The sequence below is a fragment of the Symphalangus syndactylus genome, chromosome 7, assembly GCF_028878055.3.
Source record: "Symphalangus syndactylus isolate Jambi chromosome 7, NHGRI_mSymSyn1-v2.1_pri, whole genome shotgun sequence".
NCBI classification, from domain to species: Eukaryota; Metazoa; Chordata; class Mammalia; order Primates; family Hylobatidae; genus Symphalangus; species Symphalangus syndactylus.
In genome coordinates this window covers 72634609-72651002 of record NC_072429.2, presented here as the reverse complement: position 1 = coordinate 72651002, position 16394 = coordinate 72634609, and the positions used below count along the sequence as shown (strand labels likewise).

Sequence of the window (16394 nt, the reverse complement as noted above, 5' to 3'; positions counted from 1 at the left end):
AGTGATCCTGCTACCAGTTACACAATTTTTTTAGACTCTTTCAATCTGGTCCTCTTTTCACTGATTGTCAGTCTCCACAGAAAATGTCTAATTTCTACTTAATGACTACTGCTGTTGCTACAAAACATTTGATATTGGCACTACCCTCATAGACATTTGTTTTGAGGAATCTTTATGGTGCTTCTGCTCACCGAGGCTCACCTCCGAAGAACTAGCTGGATACCCTGCTGCCACCATCTGCCATATCTGTTCAGAGCCTTCGTGCCAACTGTAACGAGTAACCTTTGAGTGTTGGTGGATGGCATGCTGAATGTTGTTTCTTTTTTCACATTGTGTGGCAGCCATATCCGTGAGCGGGTGACCTGTATCTGACTTCTTCCCAATATGAGTCTCCAGGGGGAGAAAATCCTTTGGGATTCATAGATACTGTCTATAAAAACAGATGAAAATGCTGACTGCAACAACTATCAACATTTGTCATAATTTCCCTCCCTGGCAATATTCTGACTAGTCTTTTTAATGAACCGCTGCATCTCATCAACTTTATGTTGCTGGCTCTGCAATGCTGACACACATTTACTACACAGAACAAGTAGCAGGCACAACATGTGCCGTCCAGGAAAAACTTCTGTCTTCTGTGTTATGTTAAACGTCTTAAAAGCATTTAATCTTCCTCTGGAAAATCTAACTGTATATCCTCATTTAGTTGGCTAGGCCTTGTATGACTGTGCCACATTGGAACCATTTCCAACAGGATGTAGTCACGTAAGGCTGGTGCTATGTCCACCTCTACTCAACATATTGCTTGCATGCTGTCAAATGCCTATAACCCAGTGCGTTAGAATCACTGGGGTCATTTGTTAAACATTAATATTTCTAGGCTTCAATTCATACTTATTAAAATCTCTGGCCATAATACCTCAGATGCTGTGATAGGCAGCAAGCATAGGCACCCCTGCTTAGGAGTGCATTTTTTCTCTTACCCAGGTATTTTTTGAATGCATAATAAAGCTAGGAATTTTTTAGATGTGAAAGTTGATGCTAAAATTTACTTCCACCGTCTAGTAAATTCTTTGAGCTCAACAGATTTTGAGTATCATCAGAAGCCCTGTAGATCAATTTGAGTGAGTATACCTAAACTCATCTTAGCAGAGTGGGCATGAGTAATCATGTAAGACATGCCTTTCTTACTACATTTAGGACAAGAAAACTGTGTCCAAAGAGGTGACACATCAGATTTCTAAAGGTTAAAGATGTGATTAGACCAGTATTTGAGAGTTGATAAATATCATAAGAAATACTTTCAATGGAATCCAAAATTTAGCTTCATAAGTTCATTAATACAAATTATTCCAATGGCCAAATCAGTCTCACCTTGGTCTATCCACCTATACTGATGGTACTGAAGGTCACTAGGATATATCCTAATGTTTTTAATGTATATATTGATAAGTTATAGTTGTATATATTTGTGAAGTACAAAGTGATGTTACAATTTCTTAATACAATATGGAATGATTAAATCAAGCTAATTAACCTATTTATCACCTCAAAAAAAATGACATTTTTTTGTGATGAGGGCATCACAAAGATTTAAATCCTAAATTTGTAAGCTACAATCTCATGGTCTTACATCTTCTAAGTGAAATGCATGGGCTTTGTGACAGCTTCATTTCTCAGGGCGCAGTGACTCTTTACCTTTTCCCTCCAACTTTGAGAATGTATAACAAAAAATGTTTGCCAGAGTCTATTTTTTCACTCTTTTCTGTGTATTTAAGTTAAACATTAGCTTTTAATGTGCCTTAATCTTAGTAGATATTGGCAATTTTTCTGTGCAAAAATAACTTGCATTTGTCTTTAGATCAAAGATGTTAAAAGCACTTTGTATTTTATGTAATTGTTTCAGCATTAAGTGGCTTAAATTAAAAGTCCGTTGGCTCCAAGGCACTTGACTATTTTAATTATCTTTGCACAGTACATCCACTGCCATACCTAGATGGGTATTTTAGTAATGCTATGAAGTTGAATATCAGTAAAGCACAAATAAAACCAACTGTAGTGGAATTTTGGGTAGAGAAGTGAGGGAAAAGTATGTAAATATCACACTGCATCAAGATGTATTAGAGAATATACTTTATCACAGAAGAAGAGGGGTTTTGTTAAAATATGCCTGCAGTTGAATCACGAGGGGCTTCTGCATGACAGACTAGTATCAATGACCTGATGAGTTTTAAAGAGCAGGGACAGTTCAGCTGATGAAAGACATAACTTTTTTGTGCTCATGCTTCCCTTTTTCCCTTTAATGCTATGTCCAGACACACAGCACCAAGAAAGAATTCAGAAACAGAAGGACATCACCTTTTGAATGCTTGCAGTTGCCCCTTTTCGTCATTCAAAATAACTTTCACTGGCCTAAGAATTAACACTGCCATTTTTGATGGAGGAATTAAAAGAAAATTGTCAGTTATGTAAAGGGGGAGCTTACACAGTTTAGAAAGGAAGTCTCAATTGTCAATGTGCGATCTTGACAGATTTGGGAAACTTGAATCCTCAGGAGTGGATGTATCTTCTAGAAGGTGGAAACTGTGATAATACTATTATGTTTTGTGCCCTGAGTATAACTTGCGATAGTGGGTGCTCAGGAATTCTTGTTTCTGGCTTTAAAATATTATGTGTTGTATTATGTTTTTTTCTTAAAAGATAATGGGAGCTATGTGATTTTTTTTTCAGCTGCTGTAGCTGTTTCCATTTCAGTAAAATGGGGATAATAACACCTACTCCCTAAGATTTTGGTGAGGCTTTAAATTTTGGAAAATTCCTTGTATAATTAAATAGCAGCCTCATTACAATAACTTATTACTCACACCACCATGGGAAGAGCAATTAAAAGTATAAGTGTGCAGTATGTAGTTTCACAATTAAGGATAATTGCTGTTCAGCCCCTCTGTAAATCTTTTAGTGAGTTAGTGAGTTTGTCTGGGGTGAAGGGTTGGGGGTAGAAGGCAGGAAGGAAAATGAACAGATGCAGTGCTGTGGAATTGACAGGAGCCTGTCAACTCTCTATAAGCATGTCGGTGGGGACAGTGTCTTCCATATATACTCAAGAGACATTGTCAGCTTCTGCCCATTTGTGAGGAAGAGGGTCAATTGCACTGCATGTGACCTTGACCTCACCTTATGAGGTGAAAAGTGGCAGATGAGTGGAGTGGTAGCCAAAGTATGCACATGACTTACTGAGAGCTGAAGGCCCTAGAAGTCTAAGGTCTCTGTCTCAGCCCAGAGATGCCCCTTTCCAGACCACGGCCTCCTCGAGTTCCCAGGGCCTGGACATCTTGTGGCACACACTCTGTTTTTTTATAGCTCACTCCCCATAAAATAACAATGCAGCAGGGCCACTTTTTTTTTTTTTTTCATTTTTTCCTCTTCTGTCAGAGGAATAGCCTCTTTTTTAATGAAAATTTGTTCCCATTTATAAAAAATAACAAGATTTTTATAAACAATCCTGAGGTATATAAAAAAGGAAAAAAAAAAAATCTTGAAGCTACAGAACCAGAGACAACTGCCTTGTCTTGACTTTGATACCTGCAAAACACTGCATGTGCAAATCCGTGTTTTCCATAGCTGTGAATGGACTACATAGAAGTGACTTTGTGTCATGCAACCTAAGCCTCAGAAGTTGTTTCAAACTAGGAAGTTTCAATGCATGTTTGATGACAGATCATTAAAAATATGTTATCTGTAGGTTCTCCTCTTGCAGTATACTTTATTAAATGTTCAGACGCTTACAGTAGTCAGCTTACTTCCTTGTACAAGTATATACTTTCTGTGTCTTAGTTACACCACATAATTTGAATAAACAGATTAATTATGATATTGCGACCAATGTTCCATCAACATGAATTTTGCCTCTGTATTCTGCAAGTAGGCAGAAAGAATGCAATTATCAGGGAAGCCAGAACTGTTTAGATTCTGTATTATCTTAAAAGCAGCCTTTCCATAATAAGTAAACTTTTCCCCTAGAGAATGAAATATGTGCTTAGTCAAAGCCTTATGAATATTTTATTTTTGAAAGAGAAAAGGTTAATCTGATTTAGCAAAATATATGTATATATATACCTCCTTTCTTTTTTTCTTTTCTTCTTTTTTTTTTTTTTGGCCAGGCCCTGATTATGTCAAACAGAGATTTCAGGAAGGTGTAGATGCTAAAGAAAATCCAGAAGAGAAGGTACCAGAAAAGCCACCTACACCAAAGGAGTCTCCTCATTTTTATCGCAAAGGCACGACACCCCCAAGATCTCCTGAGGCAAGTCCCAAACACAGCCACTCTCCTACTTCCTCCCCAAAGCCCCCGAAGAAGCAAAACCCCAGCTCAGGGGCGAGACTCAACCAAGACAAAAGGAGTGTGGCTGATGAGCAGGTGACGGCCATTGTCAATAAGCCCTTGATGTCAAAGGCTCCCACGAAGGAGGCAGGAGCGGTTGTGCCCCAGTCCAAGTACTCTGGCCGCCACCACATCCCCAACCCCAGTAACGGGGAGCTGCATTCTCAGTATCACGGCTACTACGTGAAGCTGAATGCCCCCCAGCACCCTCCAGTAGATGTGGAGGACGGCGATGGATCCAGCCAGTCTTCCTCAGCACTGGTGCACAAGCCATCCGCTAACAAGTGGAGTCCCTCCAAATCTGTGACAAAACCAGTTGCCAAAGAAAGCAAAGCTGAGCCAAAAGCTAAGAAGTCTGAACTTGCTATACCAAAGAATCCAGCAAGCAACGATTCATGCCCTGCTTTGGAAAAAGAAGCCAATTCAGTAAGTACTGCAAGTAGCATTTTCTCTTTCTTTCTTCCCTTTGTTTCTTTCAGCGAGCTGTGTGGGGTGACTGTGCATCTTGATCACAGCCAGGCTAACCAAGGTTCTAGAAGCACAGGGTTGTTTAGAGCAGCACATAACACATTTGTAGCTTGAGACAGCGAAGAGCTCTCTGGGCAGAAATTCCCCCCACCACCCCTATGTTCACCCAGCCCCACTTTAGATGTAATTCAGGTAGGTAAGACCTGACCAGCTTAGCACAGCATCTTAGCACATTTTAGCAAGGCTTTAACAGCGTGTCTTGGTGAGCTTCCTGATAGCATGCTCCCTGATTGCTGGAAAGGAATCATGACCCCTGACAAGGGCCAGCGGCTCTCAGAGCTCTAGGAAAAGGGCACCACCAAGTTCTTAGCCCTCCTGTTTTCACCACAGCGGTCAGCATCTTTACACAAAAGAACATCTCCTCTAGCCGTTGTGAATTCTTCTCGTACATACCTAGTTTGGACTTTAATTAGCCAGGCTTTGCAGCTAGAACATTTTTCTTTCCCAAAAGAGAACTGAAAATTTCCAACAGTTCAAGAGAATTTGGTCTTCTGTCTTTTCAAAGTGTGAGAACTCTTAGAATTTCAGTTTTCTGGTAGATGCAGGTTATTAGTATCAATTAGTCTTAAGCATTTAAGATATTTATTTATTATTCAGCCAGAAAAGCTCTGTGTTATTGAAAAATCTTTATACCTTCTTTCAAAGGAGATTTTTTGGATAATGTATGGAATTAGTATTTTATCAAATGCTGTAGTATTTATAAAATCTGAAGATAATTATTGATTAAAAAATGACCTCTTGACCTGGTCACATCCCTTTAGAACAGAGGTGTTGAATGTTACACACCTAGTATTCACTAGTAATTATAGAGACATATTTGCATAATGGTGTGGATTAATATCTTGGCCAACAAGAGTATAATACAGCCATCAGTTTCTCATTTTTGTCTGTTTGATTTACTCACAGGATTAAACAATAAAAATTCCTCTGTTAACTTATGCTTAAAATTTCTTAAGTGTGTTTATTTTGCTAATGTCTATAAAACACTGGTTCTCTTCATTTTCAAATTTTCAACTTTTTAATTAGCTAAACATAAATTATTCAGATTAACTGAACCAACTTCCAAGAGTCCACCTGCATGGAGAAAAATTGTTTTCAAAACAGACTAACTTTAAGATTCTGACTCTTCAGTAAGCATTCATTTTAAAGATTTTAAACCTTAATATGTCAGTATCCTGACATTACAACTATAATAATCACTATTGAATTTGTTAAATGTAATAGTTTACTTCTCATTTGACTTTCAGCATGTTTATCCCCAGGTTAATAAGGCCTCGCATATATCAGTATTAGTTTGCCCGATTTACACTGGGAAAAATTCAAACAAGGCAAGGCCATATCTTCTATACCTTTGGGTACCCATTTGTGGGCTTTAGTTGACTTCTAGATCTCTACAAGGGGAAGCATATGCCCCAGTGTCCTATACATTAGGCTGTGATAGGGGAAAAAAAAGTTGAATTACCCAGCTCTTAGCTGAAAGAGTCTCTCTGTAAAACAGTAGTGTACATATGTTTGGTAAATTCACAGCCTCCTCATTTAGAAAAAACATCTGTTTTACTTATTTGCGGAATTCTCAGATTCTTGGAGTTAAATAGGCATCCTCCATCTCAGTAGTTGGTCCTTAGGGTGCCCCTCTACACCCCAAGGGGGAAGGGAGGCCCCAGCAGCTCAGCAGCCACCCTGAGCTTTAGCCTGCCTCTACAAAATTGCCTGCCTGTACAAGATCGACTTGACACCTTCATGCGAAGATTCTAACAATTAACATTGTCTTCCTAATAGTAACAGAAAGCTGCCTTCCCCACTCCTCAGAGTTAGGAAGTGGCACAGTCATCATAAATGTTGTCAGTGGATGACCTTTAAGACAATGGAGTACTACATAGTTTTGAGAGAAAGACACTGTATAAGTTAGACATTCGTGAATAATTTTAAAATTCACAGAATTGAACTCTGTTGCCAGACTTCCTCGGTTCACATACCAGCTCTGTTGCTTACCAGCTGTGTGACCCTGGACAGTTTCTTAACTGCTCTGTGCCTCAGTTTCCTCATCTGTACCTATCACAGGGTTGTTGTGAAGATTAAATGAGTCAATACTTTAAAAGTTCTTAGCATAGTGCCTAGTGCAGAATAAATGCTCAAAAAACCTTGGCTATTATGATGTTTGTTTCAACCAATGCTAACTGAAGCATCAACAGTTCAGAAATATTCAAGTAGATCTGATCCATCCTCAGGATCACCCTGGCTATTGATCTCCTAGAAATACAGAAAATCTCCTGGGACACAGAGTAACACAGGAAATTAGTTAACTCGAGTATGAGAGGTAAGAGAAGGGAGGCTGTGGCATTGATTACTTTCTTGAGGAAGATTTTCCTCAAGAAACCTCTGTGACCCCTGTGGGCAATGGTTGCGTATGGACTCATGTCCTAGGGGCATGCATTCAATGTGATCCTGAAATTTTTGTAGGGTTTTGCAACATGACAACTCTGGTAGGGTCAGAAGAGGCATCTTTAGCATCTTACCATCAAGTAGACAAGAGGGGAATTTTCCAATTAGGTATCTCAGCCCATTCTGAAAAATGACTACACTTTTTTCTCAGCCATTCCTGTGATTTGCATCCAAGTTTGTTTTGAGGTTTATCTAATCTTTCTTTTGAATTTGTGTAAGATTTAAAGCGTCCCCATCAAATCAGGTTTGAACCTCACCCCCAAAAGAGGTAAATATATATAATTAAACTTTGCTATTAATACTTAATTAAACTTTGCTCTTCTCATGTGTTTCTAACTAGAGAAGCTTTAATTTCACATAAACCATAATAACTCTTCTAGCAGAAAATTCCTTACAGTTTTAAATATGAGTGACAATCTCTTAAAGGAAAAAAAAAGATTAATTTTTTGAGTTAGGATTTCTTTCTGTATTTTGATTTCCTGTTTTTTATTTTCTTACCGCCTGAAAATTTCTTCCAATCAAGACTTACCCTGTGCACTGCTACAGCTTCTTGTATTACACCTGTCCCAGTCAGTCTTGAAAAGCAAGACAGATTTTTTTTTCATTTTGCTATTTTAAGCTACAACTGGCCACCACAGTCGTATTTATGGGACTTTACCTTAAAGGTTTTCACCCTGTATCCTGTGCCTAGGTATATAAAGAACACAGAGTCCAGGGCTTGGTATCTGCCACTGAACAGAGCATCCCGGATTTTTATTTTTCCCCTGGTTGCTGTTTGAACCTTTCATGTCTAATTTTCCCTCATCTTCACTGAGTCACCTTTAAAAATAGCTTTCTAAGTGGAGCCACCCTGGTAGGATAAATGTATATGTGTGTGTATATTAGAACATATACAGGAGAAATATGTGTGTGTGCAAAAGAAAAAAATATTTTTGGATAAAGCACTCATTCACTACTCATTGAATCTGGATTGCCAGTACAGTGATATGTGGGCCAAAAACTGGAGAAAAGATAGTAATCTAAATTCAAACCAAGAGAATATACAAATTCAAAATACTCACTAATTCAAAGGGGTTAGATAAATTCACAGAATCTTATAAGGATTTATGAAATGGGAGTTAAGGTTCAGGCACACCTTGGACTTTAGAAGTTGGCTTCATGGAAGGCACGTTCTCTGCTATTTCACTTTCCTGGGTCCACTGTAAGACACCGAAGTCTATGTTGTATTGTTCTGACCAAGTGTATTTTTACTCACCTTTCATATCACTAAATTACCTTTGAAAATTATACAATAAACCCAGTAGCCCAGAATAGTTGAAATGATCCAAAATTCTCAAAACATTCATGAACAAAATCTAATCCAAGTATGTAGTAGTACAGGTGGAACATCCAGAATGCTCCAACATCTGGTCATGATGTGAAGTGAAAGAAGCCAGGCACAGAAAGACAAACTTTGCATGTTCTCCCTTATTTGTGGGAGCTAAAAATTAAAGCGATCAAACTCATGGACATGGAGAGTAGAAGGATGGTTACCAGAGGCTGGATGGAAAGTGAAGACGTAGGGGAGAAGGGGGGATGGTTAATGGATACCAAAAAAAAAAATAGAACAAATAAGATCTAGTATTTGATAGCACAACAGGGTGACTGTAGTTAACAATAATTTAATTGTACCTTTTAAAATAACTAAAAGAGAACTGGGCACGGTAGCCCACACCTGTAATCCCAACACTTTGGGAGGCTGAGGCGGGTGGATCACTTGAGGTCAGGAGTTCAGGACCAGCCTGGCCAACATGGTGAAACCCCGTCTCTACTAAAAATACAAAAATTAGCTGGGCATCATAGTGAACACCTGTAGTCCCAGCTACTCGGGAGGCTGAGGCAGGAGAATCACTTGAAGCCAGGAGGCAAAGGTTACGGTGAGCCAAGATCGTGCCACTGCACTCCAGCCTGGGCAACAGAGCAAGACTTCACCTCAAAAAATAAAATAACTAAAAGAGTATAATTGGATTGTTTGGAACACAAAGAATAAATGCTTTAGGTGATGGATACCTCATTACCCTAATGTGATTATTACACATTGTATGCCGGTATCAAAATATCATATATACACCCAGTATGTACCCACAAAAATTTAAAATGTTTTAATCTCCAAAATCTGAAACTTTTCGAGCACCAACTCAAAGGAAATTCTCATTGCAGCATTTTAGAATTGTGTGTTCGCAACGTTCAACCCGTACATCGGAAAAAAATCTGAAACCCCAAACACTCAGGGTCCCAAGCATTTCAGATAAGGGATGCTTAGCCTGTAATAGCATTTCCTTAATCTCTGTGCTCAGTTGTGGCATTGAAAGATCGTCTCCACTATTTTCTGAGTTATAAGAGCTTCCTGCATTATTTCTATGCTCTAAATTAACCATAATTGAGGAGTTGCACAGGTTAGGACTCTGCTATTAATTTAGAATACAACTATTCTAAAAGAGCAGTTGGTCATTATCACAATTTGATGTTTTTCTGATACTGTGGAAATTATAGGATATAGAGGAAAATGTCATTTTAAAGAACTGAATGGGAAATTGCCTTTAAACTAAGGCCTGCATCTTTAATAGACATATAGAGAAAAGAGCATGGAGCTCTGAAGTGACCAGACTAAAGCTTAATTCGAGTTCTAATTTCTTCAGACTGGCTGAGGAAACTTGAGCAAGACAGCTGTCCTCTTAAGCTCTGTAAAATTGAACTAATAATCACTTGTGAAGAATAAAAAAAAAAATCAGAGATGCTTAACCCACTGCCCAGCATTATAAAAACCTGCAATAAATGTTTATTTTCCTCCCATTTACTTGGGGTTTAGGAACTGATGCTTTTCTTCTGCCTAATAGTCCCCACTTAAAGGGGACTCATGTTTACTTCCTCTCCCTCCCCCATTTTACTAATCACCCTGTTTGTTCTTCATTTAATTCAGTGATTTAATCTGTTTTGCTTAACCCACATTTGGGTGAGGCACTGTGGTTCACACCTGGAATCCCAGCACTTTGGGAGGCCAAGGTGGCAGGATTGCTTGAGGCCAGGAAGTTGAGACCAGCCTGGGCAACATAGTGAGACCTCATCTCTACAAAAAATACAAAAATTAGCCGGGTTTAGTGGCATGCACTGTTGGTCTCAGCTACTCAGGAAGCTGAAGTGGTAGGATAGCTTGAACCTGGGAGGTCAAGGCTGCGATGAGCTAAGATCACACCACTGCATTCCAGTCTGGGTGACAGAGCAAGAGCCTGTCTCAAAACAAAACAACCCACATCCACGGCACTTGGAAATGTGCTGGAAGATAGTAGAGTCTCATTAAATATTGGTTGCCTGAATGAATTGGGCAATGTCATGTGTCCATGCACAGGGTACATAGCAGTGAATTAGACAAGGTCCCTGCTACTGTGGAGCTCAGAGTCTTGTGGGGGAAAATAGCAGTTAAACAACAAAGGACAATCAAGTGTGAAATGCCTTGTGGTAGAGAAAGAGCAGGGCACTCTGACCTCTACCACGGAGATGTGGGCTCAGTCAGGGAAAGAGACCTTCTTGAGTAAATGATATGTGACCCAAACCCTAGACCCGAATTGATTAGTGCTTGACCAATGACAGCTCCAATCTCCCTTATTCAGGTACCCCACACCCAAAAAACATCAATACTTTTGAGGCCTCTATAACATTGTTTCAGTGTAGTCTTACCCAATATCCAAATGGAGTACCACTGTTTCCTCATCTGTAAAATGAGGACAATAAAACTACCTACCTCATAAAGCCAGTTTAGAATACTTTTAATGCTATATAAGAATTAGACATTATTTTAACAGTAAATACCAGAATCATATCTTTGTAATAAAGGTGGCTTCTTCATGGAGCAGATCTGAAAAGATGGGTTATATGAGGTTGGTTTGTTTAAACAAGTAAAAATTTGGGGCCCTTGGACAACTATCTGGTATTTATTATAATGATATTTATCAAAATAGGATCCCGTAGTTTGTAAAATATAACTTGATTTCTGGAATGTTGTGGTTGTGATTAGAGAAATTTGAAAAGCTAGGCCTGTAAGATAACTTCTGAAAGTATCCAACTTCTCACTTACAGCTTTTACTTAACGGAAAGGGTGGTGTCCAAACAGAGGACCAGGGAAAAAGCAAGAGGTAGAGAACCTCGTTTTGAGTTTTCCCTGAATTGTTCCTTGGAGGTGGCTTTGTCCTACAGATTTTGCTCTCATGTTCTAACTGCCCTGAGGAGGAAGCAGCTCTTCCTCATCTGAACTGCATTCTAACAACAAATGCACCTCTAACTCCCAGCCGTTCGTAGGCCCCGTTACGGTAAGCTGTGTCTCAGCACACGCTGTTGTCCATTGTTTTGAGGTGAATGAAGTGGATCAGTTGTTTAAAACGTTTTTAAACTAATTCAAGCCTGGATTCATTTTTAAGTGAAGGTTCTGAAATGTCTCCATCTAAACATAGCATTGCCGTTTTTAGTCTATACCTTTCGGAACTGCTGTCATCTTTTATGCCTTATTTACTGCAGTCATGTTAACTTTCTAATTTCTAAAGTAATTGGCTTTGGTAATATCTTGATATTAACATGGAGAAGTTACAGTTATTTTGTTCTCTTTCATTTTCAGGGCCCTAATTCAATCATGATTGTCCTTGTCATGCTGTTGAATATCGGGTTGGCCATTCTTTTTGTTCACTTTCTAACTTGATTGGAATTAGGAAAGGTAAGAATCGCCTTAATTTCTATCTAAAATCATAGTAAATAACATTCTTTTCTCATATTCAAATTTGCTATTTTTTTAACAATGACGTATTGTCCTTCACTTTAATTTTGGCTATGCCTGAATGTGATTCAACATAGTTACTTAATGCTATAACTGTTTTGACCCTTCAGTGAAGTCCTGACAACTAGTGGTGTGTTAGCCCACAGTTCTCTGCAGTGGTGCCGTCAGCCCTTTAAATGGCCCACCCCAGGCAGACTCAGACACAGGGAAGGAGGCTTGGAATTAGGATGGGATCGCGAGAGAGATGAAACTTGGAAAATTCAGCCAGAGGACCTGTTCGGTTCCCCTGGGAGTGCTTTGTGGCTTTGGGGTCCTCTGGGAGCTGAAGCGCACAGCCATGTTGGAGAGCAAAACTTAATAATAATTCTTTTTTAAAATCTGCTGAAGCAGCCCCATCCGGCGAAGTTCTTGGCATTGGCTACTCCATCTGTCCTAGCAGAGTGTGACTAAACTGGAAATGTATGGAGCTGCATTTTTTTTTTTTTTTTTGATGGAAGTCAACAGCTGCCTTACTATTTTACCATCTGACGTTTTTAGTAGGGAGCTGGGGAAACGACTGCCCGAGGAATGCGGTCGGAGGATTGTGTTGCTGTGGACGTGGTTCCAACATTCACTCCTATCTCATTAGAAGAAATAGGTAGCAGCATCACTCACCAGTCTTATGCCATGACCTGCTGCTTTAACATCTCCTGGAATGTTCTGGGAGAGAACGTTCCGTTTGCTTGTGCACGACTCTGTTCATTTTTGCTGTTTATTTAAATATGATGTATAGTCATCTACCACCTGCGGTCCTGGCCGGACGAAACACACGTGTTGCATCTCAAGGAAAAGAAACAACAAAATGCTAGTGAAAATGTGCTTATTTTGATAGCAATATACCATCTTTTATGTCATTTATTCTTCCTATACTTGTAAAAGGTTATTTATCTTTAAAATTTAGCAATTTGAAGATACTATGCCTTCCTAAGAACTAATTTAATTTTAAATATTTTTAACATTACTGAGGTGAATTATTTATGCACTTAGGAAGTGCTAAATTTTAAAAGCTGAAACACAACAGAATTCTAAGAAGTGTAGTCCAAACGTTGCATGGATTGCAGTAATCAGTGTTTAAAGGATTCAGTTTCTTTGCTGACGTACTTTACAACCAAATAAAATCTTGTCGGTGGCTGTGTTAATTCCCATGAAAGTTAAGCAAGATGCTATTAATAAACTGCTCTGCTCTTTCTTGTTTTCTTTTTCCAACTTAAATTTCTGTTGAATACATTCAGGTAGAACATAAAGCCTTGTTCAATCACTGCCTCTCAGTTTTCTGTCTTTCCTGTTTTTCAAAGTCGTTTTGTAATTTCATTTCACATTTTAAAGGCTTAGACATTTTTATTTTAAATATGTGTCTTTTACAGTCTTTTGTCATTCTGACATTTCTGGATTTTTGCTGTTTTATAATTTACCCTTTATTATTCAGAAGCATGCTTACTTAGAGAAACTAAATGGTCTTTATAAAAGTAATTACTTAAAAAGAAATCAGGGGAAGAAAGATATCTATCTAATCTATTAAATCTTTATAAAACATTACATTGCTGAGGGGGAGCTACTCCTAAATATTTTCATGATTTGCATGGTTTAATCAGTTTTTTTTTTTTTTTTTTTTTTTACCATATTAGCTACCTTTTCAATGCAGAAGAGACAGTTCACACAATTCCCTGGTTAGCACAGATGTGGACTGAGTGCTTTGTCACCTGCAGGGTAGTAACCCAGTGATGTTTCTTACAGAAGCACAATATGTTGAAAATCCTGGGTGTGACCAATATGGAATAAAGAAGAAGGCAGAAAGAGAGCATATGAAAAATTTCAACTTGTATATTCATTTTTTACATTTTGCTTTGACTTTTAAATTTAGGAAGTCCATTTTTACCTGAGAACAAACGTTTAAAGTTCCTGCGTCACTCTCAGTACTCTCACTGCCCCTCCCAAACCCTATAGCTCCTTACGCTGGGAAAACTGGTTTTTTAAAAAAAAATAAAATATTTAATCTTATTGTTTATTTAAAATGTGTAATGCTTTGGAAATAATGGGTAACAGATAGCGAGAGGATATGTTTATAAAGTGAGCATGTTGGTCCCATTTATAAATATATGTATGATTTATAAGCTTTTTTAAAACAAAGCTCAAATTGTTGGTATTTTTCTAAAATGTGCACAGCTGTATTTTACATGAAGGCTCTTTCTAATGGGTTGTTATACTGTACTCAACATTTTGGACAGCACATGAAGTCTGCCAATGTACTTAATAAAACATGACTTTGTTTATTTAAAGTTTCTTGCTGTGAAAAAGAACTCCCTACCTGTGAGTTCCTTTATTTATAATTCTTGAAACCAAAATGTATAATGTACAGTTTTCACAACTGTATCTGCTCTAATAAAAAAAGTTGGTTATTAATAAAGTCGGAGGTGTGTTTTCTTTGTGAGTAAATTACTGTCTTGAGTTATGTGGAATGCTTTGGTGGTGGTGTCGAAAGAGATCTGCTGAAAAATTAACAGCAGAAATAGAAGGAAAAAATGCTCAAAGAAGCCATGTGCCAGAAGGTAGTTATACTGCTCCACCAATTGGTTTCTTTCATCCTGGGCCTTTCAAATAATTTTGCAAAATAAGGTTCATTGCTCTGCCTAATGCCTTCATTAATTGGATTAGTGCCTTATCCAGAGTTTAAAGACTGCTCTTATTTTTAAAGAAAACTTGAAGTAAATCTCCTTCCTACATGGGCACTTTTCAATTAATTAGAATTTTTTTTACCATTGTGCCCCAAATAAATTAATATGTTGCTATGACCCCTGCTGCTTAGGTGCACTCCTGGAAGGTTAAGCACAACATGGGTTGAATAAACCTGCCACCACCGGGACTTCCAGCCACTGTGCTCCCTTTGAAGCCATCCAAGGTGCCGGCCTAAGCTGCTGGCTCGACACGCAGGCAAGCCACCTGTGCACTATGATAAAAGGACCATCTCCAAAACAGCTTACCAGGGAGCTGCCATGGTGCTTTTAAATTCCCAAATTCATCACACCTGTTGAGGGCTAAGATGTTGGAGCCCCTCATGTAAATAATTCACAGAGTTATCTCCTGTAGGGCTAAACAGATTACTCAACTTCAGTAATTAGTCTCCTAGCAAATCCTAAAGGAAGAGAACACAGAACAGACTTTTGAAGCAGGGAAGGGAAGCACAAGGTGCTAGAGAGATTATTGATTCCAGATTCGTGTCCAAGCCACACATTTTGAGCGCTGATGCCAAAGCTAGGGTGAAGCTTGTGTGGTTGGGAAGTCTGGAAAATATTCTACATGCCCTTTTAATGCAATAACTGTTTCTCAAGAGCTGTGGCTAGCAAGCTCCCCAGGCATACCCTCCCTGCCATAAAATGGGTGTAATCATAGTCTAGCCTCACAGGGTGATGGTGAGAATGAAATGACCTTATTGATGTTAAATGCTTACTATAGTGCCTGGCACATAGTAACTGCTTTGTATATGTTAGTTTTTTACTGACTGAAAGAAATAGGGATAAAATAATTAAATTCCTATTAGTGTCTCAGACACATTGAAAAATACAGCGAGACTCCATTCTAAGGGTCTTTTTATAATGGTTAATTAGGTCATGGGTCATGGGATGTCCTTGCTTCAGTGGTGATGAGTGAGTCTTTCTCACTGGGAAAATTAAAGGCCTCACCTACAGAGTTCCTGTCTATGCTAACAAGTGTTTCCCAGTATAGGAGAATATGAGACCTTTGCTTTACAAAGAGCTTTCACATCAGTCTCTCATTGGATTCTTACAATCTCCCTGTGAAAGTTTTCTTGCAGTTAAATGACTTGCACAAGATCACGTGGTCATAAAGTCATAAAAATCTGTATCAGAGCTCCAGATCTGACACTAAATCTTGTGCTTTTTCATTTCACATATTGGCTAGCACTATTGCACATTGCCACTCGTCAGCCATGAAGATGTGATGGCAAATACCATGAAATCCAAGGTAGCAGTGCAGGTTGAATGAGCCCATTTCTATCTGTCATAAGCTCCTTAATGCCACTGAGTTAATAATAACTACAGCAGAGTCTTTTAGAAGTTCTGAATAGCATGTATTTACAATCCTGTTTCATCACTTTCAGCAAGATATTTATATAGCAGTATATTTAAACCTTATACTAAATATTACTAAAATTTAACATTTAATGGTGTTTTTGAAGAGGCATGTTAT

At 38.5% G+C, this 16394-nt stretch overlaps 1 protein-coding gene across 5 annotated transcripts in view; it reads left to right on the top strand.

Annotated features, from left to right (window-relative positions):
- The window catches only part of JPH1 (junctophilin 1), an 85587-nt gene extending 70992 nt beyond the window's left edge, over positions 1–14595 (top strand). Inside the window, exons 4-6 of one of the 5 annotated variants that reach the window (XM_055286550.2) lie at positions 4161–4807; positions 11997–12092; positions 12543–14595. In XM_055286550.2, the coding sequence (XP_055142525.1) occupies positions 4161–4807; positions 11997–12077 (728 nt within the window). In that variant the 3' untranslated portion in view covers positions 12078–12092; positions 12543–14595. Of the gene's footprint in view, positions 1–4160; positions 4808–11996; positions 12093–12262 lie in introns of all 5 variants that reach the window. The other 4 variants (XM_055286549.2, XM_055286551.2, XM_055286548.2 and 1 more) reach the window with 4 other exon arrangements.
- Positions 14596–16394: the final 1799 nt, after the last annotated feature.